Raw genomic sequence first — 21,916 nt, 5'->3', positions numbered from 1 at the left:
ATTTGTTGATTATACATATCCTTTGATTAAAGTCCAAACATAACGAGTCTTTAGAGACATTTTGTATCAGAAAAAAAGAAACTTTTCTTTTGCAAGTTGCTAGATAATGTAGAAATTTGGTACAAAAAAAACAAAATGCAAAAAAATGTGTATGTATTTATAGTGAGTAGGATTGCCTGAGGCGCGTAATACTTGTTTATTTAATGTGTGCCCTTGCAGACAATTTTACATGTTTGTATGACAGGACATACATGTATGTGTGAGTGTGTGTGTGTGTGTGTGTGTGTGTGTATGAGAGAGAGAGAGTGTGTGAGAGTGTGTGTGTGTGTGAGAGAGAGAGAGAGAGAGAGAGAGAGAGAGAGAGTGAGAGTATGTGTGTGTCTTTTATATACAAAAGAGGCTGAAATATCTATCCAGGCAGAATATGTGATCAGACCCAAGCCTGTGCAGGGAGTTGGGTGACCATTAACTACGCTGATCTGATGGGTCACAAGTCCCAATGTGTATCACCCACACTTCAGTCAGCAACAGCAGCCAATCTCCCAACTGTAGCAGCATTAGTTAGTTTCCCTGCACACTCTGTATTCCTGACATCACAGTGCTGTAAGTTGGTGGCCCTCGTTAAGCAAAGTCATATTTGCAAAATAGCATTATTTGTTTTTAAAGCTTTTAAAGAAATGGTTTTCTTGGGGGGAAAAAAAAAAGGCTTGGGACCCAGCTCAGTGGTGGATTGCTTGCATCGATGTGGGAAGCTATGGGTTCCATCCCCCGCACCACAGAACAAACTCAAAAAACCCTCAATCCAAGAGAAGGCAGGAAAAGAGGAGAAGGGGAACAAGGAACAGGCGGCCCCAAAGAGAAGCCTGGGAAGTTCAAACCAGCCGTTCCTCGACCGCACTAAGTGCAAGCCCTCTGAACACCTGTGCACATCCTGTCAGCGCACTGTGCTGTGTTCTGTTGAGCTTAACTTTGTCCTCCTGGTGTTCCCCTTCAGGGTCTGTCCACTTCTGGCAGCAGGCTGGTCCCGTCTCCAGCTCTGGTCATGGCGTCACCTACCTCTCCTCGCAGTTCTCAAGTATTTTAATGTTCTGCCATGCAGTGCGTGCTCCCTGAGTATGGTACATCTTGGAGAACTGTCCCATCATCATTCAGGTGGTGTCCCTCTATATGATTGGCAGTTTTCCTTGCACGTAGTTAATATAGTCTGAGCTTCATACAGTGACTACTGCTTTCCTTCACTAGAGTTGGCCCCGTGTTTCCCTCTTCAACACTTCACTCTTAATCTACGGTGGTCCCCTCGTACCCACGGTTCAGCTCGCCAAGGTTTCAGGTACTTGTGGTCAACTGCAGTCCCAAACTGTTAAGTGGAAAATTCCAGAAATAAAAAAATTTCCTAAGTTTTAAGTTATATTTCATTGTGTGTAATGCTATGAAGTCTCGCACTGTCCCCCTGAGGTATGAATTGTCCCTTTGTCCAGTGTGTCAACACTGTATACGCTCCCTGCCTGTTACTCACTCTTGGTAGCCATCTTGGTTATCAGATGGACTGTTGCAGTATTACTGCTGACACTCACATACCCCTGATTTTACTTAAAGCTTAAGGGGAGCGATGGTGGGAAGTTTATTGAATTATGTTAAAATTATTCTATTTTACTATTAGTTACCATTGTCAATCTCCTCCTGTGCCTAATTTATAACAGTCATAAGAATGTAGATATAGGGGGAAACAGTGTATATAGGGCTCAGTGCCATCTGCAGCTCAGGCATCCACTGGGAGTCTCGGGATGTATCCCTGGGTGGGGGTACTACTGTATATTTTAAGTGGACGTCTAGACACCAAAGAGTTGGAACCTGTTTTTTGAACCCCTCTGATAATCTCTGATAATTGGTTCGTTTAGGCCCCTGACGTATAATGTGATTATTGATCCAGTTGAAATAGTATCTGCTGTGCTTGGTACCGTTCTGTGTAATTGCCCTGGTTCTTTGTGCCTGTTTTTGTCTGTCTCTTCTTTTCCTGCCTTTTGATTCCATCTACTCACATTTCTCAGCACACCTGTTATACTTCTTTTTAAAAACATTTTTAGTGGTTGTAGTGTATACTGATAACTAACCCAGGTCCACTTTCAGATGACACTGCCGGGTCGAGACTGGTATCAGTACCTCACAGCAACAAAGCATTCCTGGTGCTTCTGCCACCCCGCGTCACACTGTCATCTCACATGTACATATACAGTTCTCATCGAGGACATTTGTTAATTTTGTTCTGAACAAACTTATCCAAGAAAACTTAAGTTGTTTTTCTTTTTTATGTAAGTCTCTTTCTGGCGGGGATCATGGTCCTTGTCTTTAAAGGACTTCTTTTAGCATTTCTTGCCAGGCAGCTTCCTGGTGACACAGTCCCTCCGTGGTGTGTCTGAGAGTCTCTATTTCTCTTCACTCTGAGGCTGAGTTTTCAGGACATGGCTGTAGGTTGGGGGGCTTTCACCTCAACACTTCTAAGTGTTTTGCTCCACGCTCTTCCTTGAATACTTTCTGAGCAGTTGGATATATTGTGTCTCTGTTCCCAGAGGCCGGGCTTCTTCCTCTGGCCCCTTTAGGGTGTGTGTGTTTGATGGTGGTTCTGTTTTGGTGTTGGCTTGGCTTTCTCTTGGTGCTGCAGTTTGGATTCCTGGAGGCTGAGGCTGGGTGGAGTTGTTTTATTGTTCCTTCTGCTTGAAGTTCTCTGAGCCACTTTGATTTGGTACTAATTTGGGAAGTTCTCCTCTTCTCTTCCTTGGATTCCCATCTTGTCTACATGACACCTCTTATCTTCCCACAGTTCTTAGATGTTGGTTCTTTCTCTCCCTGTCTCCCTCCCCCTCAGCCTCTCTCCCTCTCCCTCTCCTCCTTTCCCTCTCCATCTCCCCCTCTCCCCCTCTACCTCTCCCTTCTCCTCCCCCACTCCTCTCCATGTCTCCCTTTTCCTCTCCCTGTCTCCCTCTCCCTTGTTGCCCCCTCCTTCTCTCTCTCTCTTTCCCTCTCCCTCTCCATCTCCCTCTCCCTGTCCTTCTCCCTCTCCCTGTCTCCCTCTCCCTGTCTCCCTCATCTCCCTCTCCCTCTCCCTCTTCTCCCTCTCCCTCTCCCTCTTCTCCCTCTCCCTGTCTTGCTTTGCTTTCCTGTTTTGGAAGCTGAGACATTCTTTGCTCAGTGGAGTCCAGTATGTTAATGAGCTCATCAAAGCTCTTCCTCATTTGTGTCCCAGCATTTTGTGTCTCCATCTCTTTCTGCCTTGTCCCCTCTGCTGGTGCCTGTTCTCTGTCTTTCCATGAGAGCCCTTGGCAGGTTAGTCGTGGTTGTTTGAGGGGTTCCTGGTCTGAGGGTCCCAGCATCCCTCCTGGTGGGAGTCTAGTGTCCGTGCTTGCTCCTCTCTCAGGCCTTTGCCTTTTAGTCTGCCTTGTAACTCTAGCACTGGGGAAGGGAGCTCCTGGAAATAGGCCTTGGGGAGTGTCCAGGAGTGGGAGGCAAGCTTTCTGTGGCCCCTCCAGCGGGTCCCTGTCTCCTGAGCCTGCATCCTGGGCTGGGAATGTCCCCAGTGCTTCTCCCTGTTGCCCTCTTAGGTGGAACAGCAGGACTCAGGGTGCTGGAGCTGGGTGCCTGCCTTCCCCCAGGTGACACAGGCTCTGGTGAATCCCAGTTGTTCAGACTCTGATAAAGCAGTTTCTCTAGAGGGCACCTTGTTAGGAACAGAATGCTCTGGCGTATGTCAGAAAGGTCCAGAAACATGAGGAACCTGGAGACAGTCTCAGTGGGAACACTGAACTCCTGCAGGTGAAACCCACAAAGGTGGAGGGCCCCTGTGATCTGGCGGTGGTTCTGAGTTTTTCTTTTTCTTTTTTTTGTTTCTTTCTTTCTTTTCTTTTCTTTTTTTTTTTTTTTTTTTTTTTTTTTTTTGGTGCTGGGGGTTAAACTCAGGACTTCACTCTGCAGAACAAGCTCTGCCCACTGGGTTCCCTCCCTGGAGTTTTCAATATTCAACTTGCCTACTGAGCCTCCAGAAATCCATCAATTACAACCTGCCTTTGCCAAGACTAGTATACACATTTTCATAGCAGCTTTGTTTATAGACAAGAACTGGAAACAGTGTAGATGTCTATCAGCAGGTGAGTGGATACAGACTCCCCAGGCCCACCTTAAGAGACAGTTGATCACTCAAAAATAGGAAAGGGTGAGCTATTGGCACTTAACCTTGATGATGCTCAAAATAATTATGTTGAAAGAAGCCAGATTTAAAAAAAAAAAATAAAACATGCTGTATGATTCCGTTTATTGAAACTTCTAGAAAGTATATAGTAACAAAAAGCAGATCAGGGGTCACCTGGAGATGTGAGGGGGGATGGTGGAGGTGTGAAGGGATTGCAGAGAGGCAGGAGGAAACTTTTGGGGTGATAGACATGTTGTTTATATTGATTGTGGTGCCCTCACAGCTGATGCATAGTATTGGAACTCAGCAGAGTGTGCTTGAAATGTGCAGGTTGCTGCCCTTCATTGAAACTGTTTTTTGAAATTAGCTACAACCAACAGGGGACAGAGAAGCTCCCAAGTGGTCTCTTCCTTTACTGAAGACTATGATGTAGAAATTGATTGCAGAAGAAATCTCTTTCCTGTCCATGCAATGTTTTGAGCTTAGCAGTGCTTACCTGCTGCGTGGCTAAATCGATCCTGCTTCAAATGCTGGGCGAGATCTTCAGGGGTGTAAGTACCACGTAGGCAACATGATGCTAAAGCGAGGTCTCTCTGCCCCCAGAAGCAGGTCCCTTCCCTCATGCATCAATCCTTTGGGGATAAAGGGGAGAAGCCCTGCCTGGGGTTCCAAGGCCTTTGGAAAGAAAGTTGAGGGGTCCCGGGAACAAAGAGGGTTGGGGATGTGCCAAGGGATGAGTAGGAGGTGCGCACTGGGAGGAGGACACTCCACACGGGCCTCCACTGTGCACCCAGTGTTCCACGAGGCTGGTTCAGAGCCAGGGCTGCAGGCCAGGCACATCTGGGCACATTGCAGGTTCAGGGGACTCTGCCGAGCCTAGAGAAGGGGATACTGGGGCTGAGCAGCATATATCAGGGAAATCGGTCGCTCCCACCTGACAGATCCCTTTCCAGGGCAGTCTTGGGGCCCTGCTGCAGGGACACCCAGTGAGGATGCTCGAGGAAACCTTTCTGTCCAGGAACGGGGTGGAGCTGGAGAGGGCTGGGGTCCTAGGGCGAGCTGGCTGCAGCTTTTTACCTGAAGTCCCCCTGTCCCGCCCCTTGATGATCCTCCTGGAGTCGGGCCCCAAGTGACTTCTCCCTTGGCAGCCTTTGGGAGGCACCGAGGAACTGTCTGGGGCCCTGTCCCTGAGGGCGACAGGGCTTTCAGTGTTTGCTGACTTGAGTCGTGGGGAGTTTGTAAGGAGGACTCCAGCCCTCCACCTCTACCCGCCGACATCCAATGGATGGCTAAAGGCAGAATTAGAAGGGCAGCATCTCTGCCTCAATATATGGCCCATCCATCCCCTTTGCCTGAGTCACCTTGGATTTGTTACTGGACCCTGCTGGCTGCATCAGTGCCCACCAGCACAAGGAACAGGGAAAAAAAAAAAAAAAGAAAGAAAAAGGAAAAAATAAAGAACTTTGATCAAACTGAGGAGAAGCAGCCAGAAGGCTTGGAAGAAGCCCCTGACCCACAGAAGTGGTTACAGTTTATAGAAACAAAACCCAAGTGATCTACATACGTGAATTTCCTTGGCTTGAAGAAAAGCAAAAATGGGAAAAGCACAGAAAATGCCTAGGCAGATGGCCTGTGCCCAGGCCTGAGGAAGGGGGGGACCCATCTTAGCTTTCCTGGCTCCTGAGGTGGGCGTGGGGTTGCAGCCCGTCTCTATTTTCAGCAGAAGGAAGTTGCTCTTCATTCAGAATCCAGACCCCCGCCCCCATGCAGTCTGTTTCATGTCCCAGGAACAAGGTCTGATTGATGTGCATCTGAGAGCCAAAGCAGGTGACACAGCTCTCCTGACAAGGCCCCACCTGGCCAATCCTGGGAAGATGGACAGACCTCACCTGGTCAGGACCACCTGCTTTGGCAGCTGTGCAAAGCCCAAGCCCTTGCCCTCATTCCCCTTTCTATAAAAGCTCCAAGTCATTGTCACTCCCTGAAGACAGGCTAAGATCTGGGTCCCCTTGCCTTCCCCGTGTGGCTGCACTGATAAAAGTTCCTTTCCTGCTGGGCATGGTGGTGCATGCCTGCAATCCCAGAGATTCTCGGGAGGCTGAGGCAGGAGGATCACTTGAGGTCAACCTTGGTGATTTAGTGAGACCCTCAGCAACGTAGCAAGACCCCTTCTCAAAACAAGAATAAAAAGGATTGAGGTGTGCTCAGTGGTAAGGCACCCGGGTTCAATTCCTAGTCCTTTACCTGGAGCTGAAGCTCCCTGCCTCCTTTTCTTTTGCGGGTTAAAGCTTCCCCTGTGCATTCAGTCTCATTGGACTTGGAGTTACCATTGACCCAACTCAGAAGTTCCCATCTCTGGTATCTCCACCTCCTCTTGGTACTAGGGATTGGACCAGGGGCTCTGCCACTGAGCTACATCCTCAGCCCTTTTAATTCTTTATCTTAAGACAGTGCCTCAATAAGTTGCTAAACCTGGCCTCAAACCCACAATCCTCCTGCCTCAGCCTCCTGAGTGACTCTATCACAGGTGGGTGGCACTGTGCTCAGCCTGTGGTTGCATTTGGATGCAGTCCAAGTTGCTGCAGGTTTGGGGAATGTTCTGTGGGCATCTATATAACAGTACCTGGACGAGGGTGCGTTCTGCAGGGGGCGCCAGACCCTCTCGCTGTTTTTCTCTGTGGATGTCTGCCTGGCCTGCAGTGGGTTGGTCACAGGACATTCAGGAGAGATCTAGGGCACTGGGCAGTGCCCTCCATCCAGCAGGTGACCTGGCAGGAAGAGCCCTTGCAGCAGGGAAGTGGGGTGGCACTCTGTAGGTGAAAGCACAGAGCTCTCTGATGACTAGTGACTAACACAATGTGAAGCAGAAACATCCCATGAACTTCATGTTCAAGTACAAAGCTGGCTAGGATGACTGGGTGGCATTGCAATCTCCTGAAGGTCCTTCTTGGATTCATACAAAAAGAGAGAGCGAGGGACTAAGGGGCAGGAAGGAAACACAACTTTTTCAAACACTGAGATCTGGAGTCCAGCTCCTGCTATGTAGTCAGTGAATGAATGGATAATAATTGTTTTTACGGGACCATGTGACCTGGGGCTGCTCGGGTTCCTGTGGGCCCTCAGCATCCCTATGTATAAAGCAGGGGCACAGACCAAGGGTGCTGTCAGCTTTCTGTTGCTGTGACAAAGCATCTGAGAGAATCCCCTTAAAAGGAAACAGGGTTTCTTTTGGCTCATGGCTGCATAGGTCTCAGTCCATGGCACCTTAGCCCTGTTGCTTTGGGCCTGTGGCAGCACAGTAGGACATCCTGGCAGCTGGAGCACATGACAGAGGAGGCTGCTCATCTCTGGGTAACTGGGAAGAGGGTGGGTAGGACTGGGCTGGGTCCCAATATCCCCCTCAAGGTCACACCCCTAATGATCTCATTCCTTCCAGGAGGCCCCACCTACTAAAGTTTCCATTATGTCCCAAGGGCCACAGGCTGGTGACCAAGCCTTTAGCACATGGGCAATGGGGACATTTGAAATCCAAACCACAATACCAAGTGATCATTAGCTGGGGGCTAACCCCTGGTCTCCGGGCCAACCCCTACCCACAGCCCAGGCCTGGGGAGATTGACTGCATTCTGCAGGACACCCACTGCAGGCAGCTGCCTCAGCCAACATGGAAGTCCTTAGCAGAGGCTCTTTTATTTCATGGGGGGTGGGGGGTGGGGGGTGGTACCGGTGATTGATCTCAGGGATGCTTGACCACTGAACCCCATCCCCAGCCCAATTTTGAATTTGATTTAGGGTCAGGGTCTCACTGATTTGCTTAGTGCCTTGCCATTGCTAAGGCTGATTTTGAAATTTTTGATCCTCCTGCCTCAGCCTCCTGAGGTGCAGGGATTCCAGGAGTGCACCACTGCGTTGGCCAAGGGGCTCCTTTTTCGCAGTGGGGTTTCCTTGCGAGAAAGCTGACCCTGTCCTGGGGTCATTAATGATTTGCCCACACAGCAGTGCTTTGTTACTTTTCCTTTTCTCTGGAGGGCAACTCAATTCATAACTAGTAAACATAGCCCCACATGTTCTCTGATTAAGAATAGTGCAGAGCTGGGGGGCAGTGGTGCATGCCTGTAATCCCAGCAACTCTGGAGGCTGAGGCTGGAGGATGACATGTTTGAAGCCAACCTTAGCCATTTAGTGAGGCTCTGAGCAACTCAGTGAGACTCTGTCTGTAATGAAGTATTTTAAAAAGGGCTGGGGATGTGGCTCATTGGTAAAGCACCCCTTGGTTCAACCCCTGGTACCAAAAGAGAGAGAGAGAGAGAGAAGTGAAGAAATAAGGGAAATCAAAACTCAAGCTAAGATCTTAACCCTGCAAACGCAGCTGGTAGAGAAACGTGCTGACTTCAGGGCTATGAGGATTCACCTCACCAAGACTCAGGTAGCAAATGCTCTCCAAACCTGTCACCCTCAGGGCTGGGTGAGCTCCGCGGTAGAGCACTTGCCTAGCATGTGCAAGGCCCTGGGTTCAATGCCCAGTGCGGCAACAAAAAGAATTTCAAAACCCCATGTGATCCTCAGGTCCAGGGAGAGCAGTCAGAGCAGCTGTCTGCCCCTGAGACTGGGCCTGGGAGGACTCACTGGGAGGATGCCAGGGGGCTCATCAAAGGTCCGGGGAATTGCCACCAGTGCGGCCAAAGTCACTCCTAGATGGCAAAATGAAACCTGTGAGCCACGTTTTCTGTGACTCTCAGGAATCCCTTCCACACCTCTGTCCTTAAAACAGGGAAGAGTAATAATGTCACTCAGTCCCTTTGTACTGCTGGGACCACAGTGTTCTTTAGAGGAGATCTCATGGCTGCCCTGGGTCACCCCCTGCTTCACATCCCCTTGGTGACCAGTGGTCTCTTCCCACCTGAATGCTGTCCAGACCCGACTCCTGGGGTGCAAGCCTTCCCCTCCACCCTCCACCAGTGCTCACCAGCTGCCCTGGGGCATGGGAGGCTGTGACCCAGGCTTGGGTAGGGCTTCCCCCTTAGCCAGAGCCGTCCTGAGAGCCCCAGGCTGCAGCCCCAGCCTGGAAGTGGCTGCCTGGAACAGAGCAGGAGGTTGCTCCCTGTGGCCCCTCTGGTCCCTCTATTCCTCCTGTTGAAGGAGCATGTGAGGAATGGCTTGTCCTTAACCCTGTGCAGAAGCTTCCAAAGAAACCGCTTCAAAGCCCTGGAGCAGGGGAGGGGGTTGAAAGGTTTGGAGATGGAGCCATCTGAGAAGAAATGGCAGAACTTCAGAGATGAACAAGAGAGCAGGAGTTCCAAGCCTCTTTCGATGGAGTTTCTAGCAAAACAGGATGTTGGTTGCAGGAGCCAGATGCAAGCCAAGCTCAGATGACCCCATGGAGTACCATCAGGCGACCAATGGCCACTTCAAAACTGTATTGTAAAAGAGCTTCCAGTCCTGAAGCGCAAACTATGCCAGGGGCCTCCAGGCTAAGTGACAGAAGCAGGCACACAATGACACATGGCCTGTGACCTCACTCATGGAGAGTATAATACAGTTGTACCATAGAAGTAGAAAACATTATTGTGACCAATATTTTCATAATGATGATTATTATGGTGGCCTTTCATGTTGGTTGTGATAATTGACAGCTGTCATTTTACAAATAATGTTGATCAAACGCTCCCTCTGGGCCATGCTCTAGGCCAGCCACTCTACCTGCCTTGCCTACCTGATCCTCACAGTGTCCCCAAGAAGCCAACACAACAATCCAGAAAGCACAATGTCCCTGCTAGCAAGTAGAGGACCTAATCTTGAACCCAGACACAGAGACCAACCAAATTACATGAAATATTTGCTGGAATACTGGTAGAAATCTAGGAGAAGAGGCTGTGGCCTAGAAATGGGGAGAGTTGGCTTCAATCCTCAAAACCCAAAGCTGTCAAGATGGTTCAATTGACCATCCACATTAGAAACTACTCTCCAACGAAATGTGCCCCAAACATTGTCAAAACAGAGGGACCGATTGGGAGGAAATGGCAACCCAGTAGAACAGGAGGCACGAGGAGAAACACAGATGAGCACTATGCACAGGAGGAGGTCACTGGAACACAGCTGGCAAGAAGATGAACACAGGCTCAAATGATGTGTTTTATTTATTTATTTTTTACAAAAATTAAGGATGTTGATAATATGTGCTGGGAGGGGATAGGAAGATAAGCTTTTTTCATACACTTTGGAGGCACATTTAACATTATCCATGAAACTTAAAAAATGCACGAATGCTATGCTCCCTACAACACAGAAATTCAGGTCTTGGGACGTGCCCTGGGAAGCTCCCAGAAGGAAGTTCATTTCAATGCCGTGTTAAATTATAAGACATGTACAATGCAATGGCCATTGGCAGGAAGTCTGTGGCCACAGTGAATAAGGAGGCACGTGCTGACTGCAAGTTCTTACGACCTGTGGGTGGAAAGAAGACCCTGGACCACATGTTTCAGCTGTGGGACACAGACACAGCCCTGAACATAGGCTGGTCCAGCGGCACTGTGCATCTTTCCAGATCCACACAGTGTGGAAACCGCAGCCATCACTTGGCTTTAGGGGCAGTAGCTGAGGTGATTTTCTTTTCTGAGAGATAGGGGACCACGGGTGACTCCCTAATAGACAGATGACCAGAGCCACCTCTGGGGAGAGTCTGGGCCAGGAGGTGATGGGAGAAGAGGAATTCGATCATCTGTTTCCATTTTTCTGTGATTTGGTTCAAGTGGTAAAGCGGTGCTATTTATTAATTAATGGATCAAATAGGTTCATCATTGTTTTAGAGTACAATTAGGTGCCTTCAAACTTTAGGCTACATGGGCACATTTGAGAACGGTTCCAGCCATTCTCTCATCCTTTGGGTCATTCCCCTCCTATGTCCTGTGAGACATTTTCGATGTGAGGCTTTAAGAAGAAGAAGAAGAGAATATTCTGTAAAGAAAACCTTATGATCTGTGCATTATAAAATTGAATGGGTTCATTCAGAAATCAGAAGTTCTATTGAAAGCTATTTGCATGAGGCAAATAAAACTTATTTTTAGGCATCCTGGTGAAGACAAGGTTTTATCTTTATGTCTCATGTCTGTGTTTTTCTTTTTATTTGTTAGAATGAAATTCATAGGTTGGCAGACCATTCTATCAGATGTGTACCTAGATGACATTTCAATTACCCACTTTTACATGGTAGACATTTTGTACATGAACACTGCCTGTCTGCAACTTTTTTTAAAACAGGACTGGGCTCAGGAGCCCAAATACCAATGTTAGCTGGAACATGTTCTCCAGTTTGGCCTATCTGTCAGTATTCCCTGAGGTCACCTGTTCCATGAGCTTCGTTACTCCTGCTCCCTCACCAGCTTTCATAGAAACCACATGCTGTCTATGAGTCAGAGACACCAATCTCACAACATAGCATTCTTTGAGTATCCAAAGTCCCACTTTTCACTTCGCCATGCCTGACATTGTCGGTAATATTTATCGGCAAATGTGAGATTTGCAAAGATCCAATTCTATGTGCTCCTTTCTCAAAGAGCCTTAGGCAGGGCTATAGCATACATAAATATGAAGTAAAGGCCTAGTTTTTAAAATGTCATCCATCGAATAGTTGACACATGTCTGAGATATTTTTTATTTTGGAGGAGGTATTATTTAATAGGGAATTCCAACAGCTACATGATAGTGAAATGAGAAGTCTTGCATCCATTTTATTCTTTGTGATGATTTTGATGAGTAAGGATAAGATACTTCCTTGTTCCAATGAAGATGTTGCCCACTTCTGTGAATGGATGCACCGTGTCACCCACTACTTGCATATCTGCATGTTGTGCTTGACATTAACATCGTACTTGGCAGGTGGCAGAAAGTCAATACTGAAGTTAAGCTCTGGTGTTCTAGCAGCTGTGCTGCAGATCCTTGGTGTGCCACCTTCTGCAATCCATGCTGTTCTGTTCATGTTCCTATTGACTTCCTGGTGATGAGCATCATGGTCTCCTGGTCTTGAGAATGGCCAAGCATTGCTCTGTGAATGTGGAAGGTGGGCATGTGGAAGACTTCAGGGAGGAGGGATCATTGATCATGTACTCTAATCCATGTGACTGTTTAATGACCTGTTTTTCTTCTTGGGTTTTAAGGGAGACACTGCCCTCAAACACTTCTGTGCAGCTGGGAATGCAGGCTTCTGCTTCACCTTGAAGGAAGCATTCCTGAATCCTTTCCAGAAGACATGAGAAGAGAGAGTGAGCCTCTGGTAACATGCAGGTTCCTTGCATTGCCCATGGGCTAGAGGAGAGAAGAGTTGCTTCATGAGATTTGATCCCCTTTATCCTGAAAAGTTCCACACGGAGGTGAGTCCCCAGCATGTTTAGACATCATTTCAGACATCTTTGTTGATGGAAATGAATCACACCCCCTGATGATGTGGAAGAGATAAAGAAGGGTTTGCTATGAATTTTCTATTTCATTTCTCAGGGCCTGAGTCAAGCCAGCCATTGTGCTGTCAGCGCATGAGCTGCTGGTCAAATGTGAGGAAGTGGTCTTGCTTTATGAAAACACCACCCTGAGTCAGTGAGCCAGAGGCAGCCTGGAGTCCCTATTTTTCTGTAAAGGCAGATTGCTGTGGATGGCCTCTGGCCTCATCACGCAGCCCTGCTCAGAGTAGGGGATTGAGGGTCCAGGTAGATCCCAGTTCCTTTTGACCTTTATTGCCATTGGGCCGCCCCAGGGTCCTTGGACTCTACCTGGTCTTCTGGCCTGGATCAGGGGATGTGAGGTTTGGAATCCCCCTCTGTGGCAGGATCCCAGGCCCCCCAGCCACTTGAGGGCAGCACATCCTTCCCTAATTGTGTTAGAGGGGGAGGATATTCCCACCCATCCTCATCCATGCTCATCCCACATTTTGTAGCTTGACACCTGAGGACCTTTATTCATTGACTTATGCTAAGATAAGTCAATCAGCAGTCTCCCAAGGATTTACATTGTGGTAATTGACACCAAACATCCGTTTTGTAATTAAACCATTTTGGAGGACACAGTTGAGTGGCATTAAGCATGTTCATGTTGGTGTATAGGCGTCACCACCATGCATCTCCAGAACTCACGTGGACATACTCTTGCCATCAATGCGGAATTCTAGTGCCCTTGAGGCCCAGGAAAAGAACATTGTACTTTATCTTTTTATGAACCTGATAATTGAGAATCTGAGATAAGTGAAATCCTACAAAATTTGCCTTTCTCTGGACACGATCATTTTCAAGGGATGCAGTTCACCCCCACTCGTGGGCATATCAGGTCCACTGCTAACTCTGCGGGTGTTTCAATTGCACTCTCAGTGACAGTGGTGACTGTGTGCACATGAGCTGTGTGTCCAGCTCAGATCCCAGGATCTAGGGTCTTTGGTTCCACGCAGCCTATAGGTTGCCTGTTCCTCCAGGTGTCTGCAGGCCAGTGGCACGAAGGCCCTGGGCCTGGTGGTTTCTTTAGGTGAGTGCAATACGTGTCCACAGTGTCGTGGGACATGATGGACTATAAATAGAAGCAATGCCTGGATACTCCTGGGATCTCAGTAGGCTCAGCCTGTGTGCTGAGAATTGTTGTGACCTCCTAATTAATGGTCCCCCAGAATCCCAGAGAAAAGGGCAAGTCCAGAGCAGTGGAACCTCACTGTCTCTGAGAGAACTTTTGGGGTGGGGGGCCGGGATACATTGATGTGAGGACTCTGATGCAGAGTCACGTTTTTCGAATCCAGGTAGAGGTGCTCAGGAACAGCCTGGGCTGGCACGTGGGTTCCCCACCTCCACACCTGTGGAACATCTTGGGGCTCTGATTAGCACAGCAGCCTGACCACGTGAGGGCATCTGCTGTCTCTGCGTACAGTGAGCTGGGTTTTCTTCACGTCCCTCAACAATTCCACATAACACCAGCTCTGAACCCAGAGTCCTGGGCACTTAGTTGAGGCTCCATCAGCTCCCACCTCTCTCTACCTGACAGAGCCCTCCTGGCTCCCTCTGCACTCATTACATTGAAGATGAAACCCTGGAGGGTGGGACTTCCCGTCATCCAGAAGTTCCCAAACACATTCCACTGTTCCTGGAACTCAAATGGTTGGGGGGGGGCACAAGCACCCTGGCCTCCATGTGTGGGAACCATGGTAGTATAATCAAGAAACAGGAAGGAGAGGGGTCGGACTGATCAGTACAGATGGCAGGGCCTAGTACAGAGTGGAATGGAGAGTTCTCACCCGGGGTGATTGTTGTGATGTGCACAAATGCTCTGCTGGTGCTGGGGTGCCCGCATGGTTTCTGGGGTCTTGAAAGGCTACAGATGCCCACAGAGTGTTCTCAGATGCACAGTGGGAGGCCCGTTGCAATATGTACATGTGGAAGAAGTAGGAGACCCCCTTAGTGTGGACGTGCCATCTAGAAGGCAGCCTCACTTCTCTGAAAAAGTTGATTGGAAAAAAAGGGTCCGTACCTGTGCCCAAAGGGCCATATATGCCCCTGGAAGTTGGTGGTGGAAATAGTTCTCCATCCATTAATCATTCCCTCACTCACTAATGTCCTTGTGTCCTTGAGAAAGGCTCTCCCTTTCCTGGTTTTCCTGAATAGAAATCCTCTTGCCTCTTGGGTGAATAGGGTTATGGGTTGTGCAGAGGGTGGTGGTTTACTGAGCATCTTAGAGACTGTCCTTTATGGAGCCTAATGATCCCAACTGGGGAATGAGGCCAGGGTCCTAACTGTGGTTAGTGTGAGGACACCATGGGTTCAGAGAGGGAAAGAAGGACAAGGGAAACTCAGATGTCCCTTCATGGCCCCTGGAGTTAGAGGACTTACCCCTTTGCACCTGGGATCAGGAGACCTCATTTCCTCGAGGACACGCACACTCAGACGTTAATCTTGAGTGTGGATTCCTTTCTTGGGTCCAGGGCTGTTGTTAGCCACCAGGAATGACAGTGCTCTCCATGCTTAGTGGAGCCAGTTTTTGCCAGGAAAGAGCCCGTGGTCACGCCTTGTGCGAAGCATCCCACGCCAGGGGCTCCCATCCCTACATTCCTGTCCTGAAAGGAAACCACTCAGAGGCAAGGTGGGTCCAACCACCTCCCATGTGTTCACTCATCACTGTGTTCCAGCAGTCACCCCAGTTAACAGTCCTGATGGGATTGGATGTGGCTCAGAATGTCACCTTCATGAGCTCTACCCTGCCACAGCTGCAGTTCTGCAGTGGGAGAAACTCAAAACTTCAAAACACATGCACATGAAAGAAAAGAGCAAGAGCCAGAGCCCAAACAGGGCCACATGTGGCAAGGACAGCTGGAGTGCCTAGGTTGGGACTCAGAATGATGTCAGTGGGGTGGCATTGCTGCTGACACCAGCATGATAACAGAGAGCCAGCCCTGCTCATTTTGCGGAGCAGTGTGTTGGGGAAGGCAGCAGAAATTGAGAGGCAGGATTGAGTTTGGCCCTAGGAGGAGGTTGGGTAAAAGGCCAGTGTGAGTTGGAGGGCCTGGGCAGATAGAGAGAGGCCAGGGCACACCCCAAAGCCTGGAGACTGCACTTGTTGTTCAGGGTTGTGAAACACCACCTCCCCTCTTACTCAAAACTGAGAGCAAGGGGCATTGATGAGTTCAGTTTGTGTGCGGCTGCATCCAAGGTGGCTCGGCTAGGCACCTCTGTTTCCTTGACTCAGGAGGCTGGGAGTCCAGGCTCCACTGAGGCTCGGCTGGGAGGATCGGACTCTGAGTTTATGCCTGTGTTCCTGGTAGGATCCATGTTGGCTGAGCCTCAGTGTTTTTGCAATGAGAGGATGGGTGACTGTCATGTCTTTATCACAGGACACACTTGCTAAATGGATTTGTTTGCTCTGGGGAGGAAAGAGAGAGAGGGGAGTGGTGCTGGAGACAGGGATGCAGACAGGGGTCATGGACTTGGCATAACTCAGTCTTGGAGGTGATATCCCATCACCTGTACCCACTTCAATTCCCATGAATCCAGAGGCTGAGCCCCCTTGAGGTGAGGGGTGAACCGGTTCTGGGCAGCAGGATGCTGTGGTACCTCGGAGTCTCTGTGAGACCCCAACACTAGACACACTTGGCCCTTTTGAAATCTTAGGAGAAGCCTTGGGAAGTTGTATGGCAGAGGGGAGCAGCCTCTGCATCTCAGTCCCCTCCAACTTGCCATGGTGTAGAGAGGAAACTGCAGCCACGATGGGACGGACATTGGCCACGTCCCTGTGTGGGACACAGGCCTGATTGAATTGGGGTGCATTCTTTGTCTCTGCCCTTCTTGTGATTGTCCCATCTCTACATTTGTGCTTTAGCCACCTGTGAGTCCCATCTCTGATTTCAGAGAGAATAGAGGGTGTTATGGGCCAATAGACACAATAAACCCTAGAGATTAGATGCTACCCTACTTTCCAGAAAAGACTGGGCACACCATGAGTTGCACAATGATGGGACCAGGGTCCAAAAGCTGCTTAGAGGGAAGGACTGGTTGTGAATGCATTTTTGAAGGCTCCAAGCTGGAACTCTAGTGGCACCAAGCAGGGCAGATGCTGGTGGGGATGTTTGGGTAGTTGTTGGTGAACACCTGCGCACCTGAGATGTTTAGGCATGGAGGAGAAATCAGCAGCTCATAGGGCTTTTGAAAGTGGTCTTATGTGAAAAGAGGCTCAGGTATGGGCACAGGAAATGACATCATTGCCTTGACAATGGATCAAACAGAACATGGAACCCTGGTATCCAGGCACCCACTTAACTGACCAAGCCATCCGAGCTCATTTGGTTGGAGAAACTCAAGTGAGAAGGATGTTCTCCTGTGGTTGCAAACAATGCCGAGCCTCAGGCTCCCAGGAATCTCAGGGGGGCCAACTAGCCCTTTTGTGGATGCACTGGGTGAGGCTTCATCTTAGACGCCAGAGCCTCTGGCAATTGTCGCAGAGGAGCTCAAGAGTAACAGTGAGTAGCACAGGGCAGGTGAGCCCAGCAGGCCCTCTAGTCTGATCCCTGATGAATGGCCCAGGACTCCTATTCTGACTGTGTGTGTGTGTGTGTGTGTGTGTGTGTGTGTGTGTGTGTGTGTTTGTACTGATGGGAACTGTCCCATTGTGCTTTGACTCTAGTGTATTGGCACAAGTCATTTTTCTGTTTGTCACCATTTCCATTTTAAACCAACAATCTTGGTCCCAACCCAGGGTGAAAATGATGAGAACACGGAGGAGCCCTTCAGGGTACAGAGCCTTGAACTTTACAGGCAGGACCAGCTGAGGAATGAGTTCCTGCCTGTCATTTGTGGGAGGAACCTACATTTCAGCAGCAACATGGGGTTAATCTTCTGGGATTCCATCCCCACCCAGCAGGTGCTGGATCTCTTGTTCCCAAGGTAAGCACCAGACCACCAAGCCCAAGTGTGTAGCCCCCTCATGCCTGGGTCTTGGGGCTGCCATGTACCTCGCAGGGACCCAAAGGTTTGTGATACCTAATGAGATAGAGGACCACACTCATAGTGGAATGTCAGTCCCAAATGGGACGAGTCCTGGAGGTGCCTGCCACAGCCTTGCAAGGGGAGTGAACTCCCCTCTCAGGCAGAGAAACCATCCTGACTCCAGCTGATCCACAGAGGTCCGTGGAGCAGTCCCCACACACTGGGCACCACAGCTCAATGTTGTGCACTGAGCTCATTCCCAGGTGGACTCAGCGAGGCCAGGTGGTCTTTCTAGTGTGATATTGGCTTTGTGAAGAATGTAGATCTGTGCCAGAGGCGTCTCAAAACTCAGGCCTTGGGAAAAGCACTTTTGGGTTAATAAAGACATGTTAATTTCCATAGTGGGACAGAGCATCCTAGCTGGGACATAGCTGGACAGGGGCTTTGGACATGGTGGCTCCCACACCCAGAGATATGTGGGAATCAGCAGTTTGGGCTCATTCACTGATGAACATGGAGAAAGCACCCACTGTGTGAAGACACGTTTCCAGTCACGTTTCATAATTCATTGAAAAATAGGGTGCAAATGACTGCCATTTTGTCCCTTTTCATGGGGGTCAGCCTCAAACCGCAGGTGCCATGAGTACATATCCTACATGTGACTGCATCCCTGACTCCATGGGGCATAAGTGCACGTTGTCCTCTTCAGTGACTATGGTGGACCCCTGGACCAACTTCAACATGGAATGGGCTTGGGGTCAAGAGGGTGGGCTCCTGTTTCCAGAATAGGGACCTGCAAGGTGATTTGACTTGGGAAGGCTGAGGAAAGACTGCTCTCCCTAGTGTAGGGTCAGAGGTTTTCTCTGGAGGCCGTGGCGAAGGCAAGGCCAGGGTTTTGCTGACTCCACACCTTCCTCCCCACAGTGCCTCACCTTCCTTCCTGGGCACCTGGGTGAACCTCTACTCCGAGGCTTCCCATCAGCCTCCAGGCTTTCTGAGTCTGCAGCAGCTGCTATCCATGTGGCTCCTGCTAGGAGGCTTGAACCTGGAACACCAAGCACACCACCTCCTGGCCGCAATTGAAGATGGCAAATCAAGCCAGGCAAAGCCTGAGAGCCAGGCGGACTGTGGTGAGTACCTAAGGGTATATGAGGAAAGGTCCGACTCTTGTCCCACTGCAGGGAGTCTGTATGCCTGGTGTTGGGCTGGAAATTAGGACAAGCCTTTGTCCATTCAGGAAGTGACCCCAGTCTGCAAAGAGGTCCTGTGTGGGCTAAGGGCCTGAGTTCTTCCTGGCAGCAGGGGTATTGTCTGTCTGTGGGAAGGTCAGGGCAAGGCAGTCATGTTGGCATTTTTTTTCTCCTCTAGCTACATGCTCAGTTTCTGTCACGGCTCCTCAGCCAACCCCAGAGCCAGAGCCTTCTCCCAGGGAAGGGGCAGAGCCAGAGTCCAGGACATCAGGGGTCTCTACTCGGTCCTCCCAAAGGCCCCAATATAACAAGCGGATGAGAGGCAGGTGCCTCATTCACGTCTACCTGGAAAAGGAAAGGACAACACAGTATAGGAGCATCCTGGTGAGTCTTCGAGCAGGGGAGTCTCCTGGGAGCCCACAGTGGGGAAGACCGAGTCCACAGCAAACACTTTGGACTAGGCCTGTCTTCTTGAACTGGAGCTTCTTGAAGGTCAGGAAGGAGAGCAGAAAGTGAGCAAGAGAGAGGCGGGAGAGCAGCAGCATGCCAGGTCTGGGTGCGAGTGGGCCTGCGTGTTTTGGGGTGTGCAGGTCAGAAGTGCAGGAGTGAGTGCTGGGTTCAGAGGAGGTCAGAGAAATATCGAGGGTACAGGCCATCCTCTACTGACCTTGCTAATGAGGAGGAGTATATTGAACCGTGGAGGTTGAAGCACAGGAGTTGGCAGTCATTTTTTGTGTGTGTGGAAGGGGATATGTTGCTGGTTGAAGGGAAGGGAGCCATTGTAGAATGATTAGGGTGGGTAGGTGTGGGTCACAGAGAACTGGGGGCCTTGGAGGGGCCCATTAGTGTCCTAGTTTGCATGTATGTGAATAGAGATTTAGCGGCTCTCTCTGCAGAATTTTCCTGGGTGTGGAGTATCCATCATGAGACTCTGGTGTCCACCTCCAGGGGAGCCATGTTGAACCACTACACCTGCTGGGTCTGAAACTCCTGACACCCCAGCAAGCACTGACACTCTCGAGCCCAGCAGCTTCCATGCCTATCATTAAAGAGTCCTAGTGTGTGTTGTGCCCTGGCTGTCAGGACCAAAGCAACTAGGGTTTGTGCCTGGTCCACACAAAAATGCAGCTGCATCCCAGACCAGAGCAGGGATATGGAAGTGCACTGGACCATTCCACCCATCTTGATGGGACTAGAGTGTGTCTGTACAAAGTCTTTTGGTCCTTGTTCCCTTGTCCCTGTAGGGCATAGCAGGTTGAAGCAAACTCTTGTACCAAGATTGGACTAGAGGCTCATAGGAAGACCCCCACAGGATCACATGAAGGCCTCAGGTAGCAGGGTATCAAGATGGTTCCCTTGTGTTGAGAGCTCACTTGTCTCTGATTGTCCTTGAGCACTGTCCTCTGGGTAGCTACTCCCAAATTCCCTCTCTGATGAGCTTTCTCCAACCCTGCTCAGGTGACCTGCCAGGACAGGGCTCCAGTCATCATCCGCAGGGCCTTAGATGCACACTTGCTCCAGCAGGAGGACCCAGAAAACTACGAGCTTCTGCAAATTCTCTCGAACCATCAGAGTAAGTGGAACTATCAGAGGGTAGGGAGCAGTGAGTCACAGTGGGCTCACGATAACTGGGAGCCAAAACACAGTGTGCATTGACTCAGTGCCCAGGATGAGTATGGTAGGACTTGTGCATAAAACAAAGTGTAATGATGGGGCATCAATCTGCAGGTTCTTCATGTTCCCCAGGGGCTGTGGACCTGCCTATCATGTGTTCTTTCCTTGGCCTGAGAAGGCATTGCAAAGCTATTATCCACAAGGGGCCAAGAAGAGAGGCTTCTTTGTCTTGTGTCAAAGAAGACAGACAACCACAGGGTGCCTACTTTGGCGACCTTTCCTGACCTAGTTGAGTACATGAGAAAAGCAGTTCAATGAAGAATCATTTCTGGTTTCCAATCTTTCTATTCATTGCAAACTGAGTCCACTTAGGACCAGAGGCCATTTCTAGAGAGAAGAGTGTGGTAGAATAGAACCCTTCACAACTTGTAAACTCTTCTTGGAGAGAGAGAGAGAGAGAGAGAGAGAGAGAGAGAGAGGGGGGGGGGGAGGGAGAGAGAGAGAGAGAGAAAGAAGAAGAAGAAAGAGGAGGAGAAGGAGGAGGACGAGGAGGAGGAGGACAAGCATGAGGAGGACGAGGAGAAGGAGGACATGGAGGAGGAGAAGGAGGAGTAGAAAAATGAAAATAAGTTGAAGGAGGAGACCATGAATAAGAAGGTCAAGATGACTTTAAGAAAGAGCATGAGGAGAAGATGAAGAAGAACAAGAACAATAAGGAGAAACTCAAGCCGAACAAGAAGTATAACAATAAATTGATTAAAAATGTGAATGAGAATTATACTCATGAGGAGAAAATGCAGAAGTGGGGAACTCAAGAGAAATATATATCTCTGGATGGCACAGCCCTGCTGTGGACATCCTCCACCTACGCTCAACACACCTCCAAACCATACCCCTCCAATTATTGTAGCCCTGTATGAGTGGATGAATCCACTGGCAAGATGGAGGCACCCACCATCGAGTGCTTTTCCCCAAACCCACCTGTGATCATTGCTGCAGTGTGGAGAAAACCTTGAACACATGAGTCTTAGGGGACCAATCTAGATACAAAGTGTAGCTGTTTGTCTTTGGTGGGTCCAACGTGAACTAAGAGGGTCTAGGGTACAAGGGGCTATTTCCTTGAAAGGTGTTCCTGTAGGGGACCTCCTGTGCATAGAGGGTCCTCAGGGAGGAATCAGTGGGGAGTCTTTGGTGGAACAGTAGCTGGATTCGGGGGCTCTCAGGTCTGTGTGTGAGACCTGAGCTGGCAGAGGCTCTCAGTTGTGGGGGATGTTGGGTAGTGTATTCCTTGAGTGTCACCTACCACGCCTCTGCCCCTGCCTCTCCAGAGCTGAGGATCCCTGCAGATGGAAACGTATATTACGCCCTGGATGGCAGAGTGGATTATGACTTTCTTCTTCGGGAAACAGCTGCCAGCAAGTTGTTTAAAGTCAAGCCAAAGGAGGTAAACAGCCACCTTCTTCAGTCTTTACTCCTGGTGCCACTCCACATCCTCC

At 49.5% G+C, this 21,916-nt stretch overlaps 1 protein-coding gene across 6 annotated transcripts in view; it reads left to right on the top strand.

The window, feature by feature from the left end:
* LOC144369316 (uncharacterized) overlaps positions 1-21,916 on the top strand; it is a 30,568-nt gene that overhangs the window by 1,057 nt on the left and 7,595 nt on the right. For 2 of the 6 annotated variants that reach the window (XM_078028896.1, XM_078028897.1), the window contains exons 1-6: positions 12,334-12,546; positions 17,387-17,574; positions 18,541-18,746; positions 18,985-19,190; positions 20,265-20,379; positions 21,749-21,864. In XM_078028896.1, the coding sequence (XP_077885022.1) occupies positions 12,505-12,546; positions 17,387-17,574; positions 18,541-18,746; positions 18,985-19,190; positions 20,265-20,379; positions 21,749-21,864 (873 nt within the window). In that variant the 5' untranslated portion in view covers positions 12,334-12,504. Of the gene's footprint in view, positions 1-994; positions 1,331-3,951; positions 4,732-6,435; positions 6,539-6,627; positions 6,708-11,103; positions 12,237-12,333; positions 12,547-17,386; positions 17,575-18,540; positions 18,747-18,984; positions 19,191-20,264; positions 20,380-21,748; positions 21,865-21,916 lie in introns of those variants that run through there. The other 4 variants (XM_078028893.1, XM_078028892.1, XM_078028894.1 and 1 more) reach the window with 4 other exon arrangements.

Source organism: Ictidomys tridecemlineatus, chromosome 12 (genome assembly GCF_052094955.1).
Source record: "Ictidomys tridecemlineatus isolate mIctTri1 chromosome 12, mIctTri1.hap1, whole genome shotgun sequence".
NCBI classification, from domain to species: domain Eukaryota; kingdom Metazoa; phylum Chordata; class Mammalia; order Rodentia; family Sciuridae; genus Ictidomys; species Ictidomys tridecemlineatus.
The sequence above is the reverse complement of the archived record's forward strand: the minus strand, read 5'-3'. Positions and strand labels throughout refer to the sequence as shown.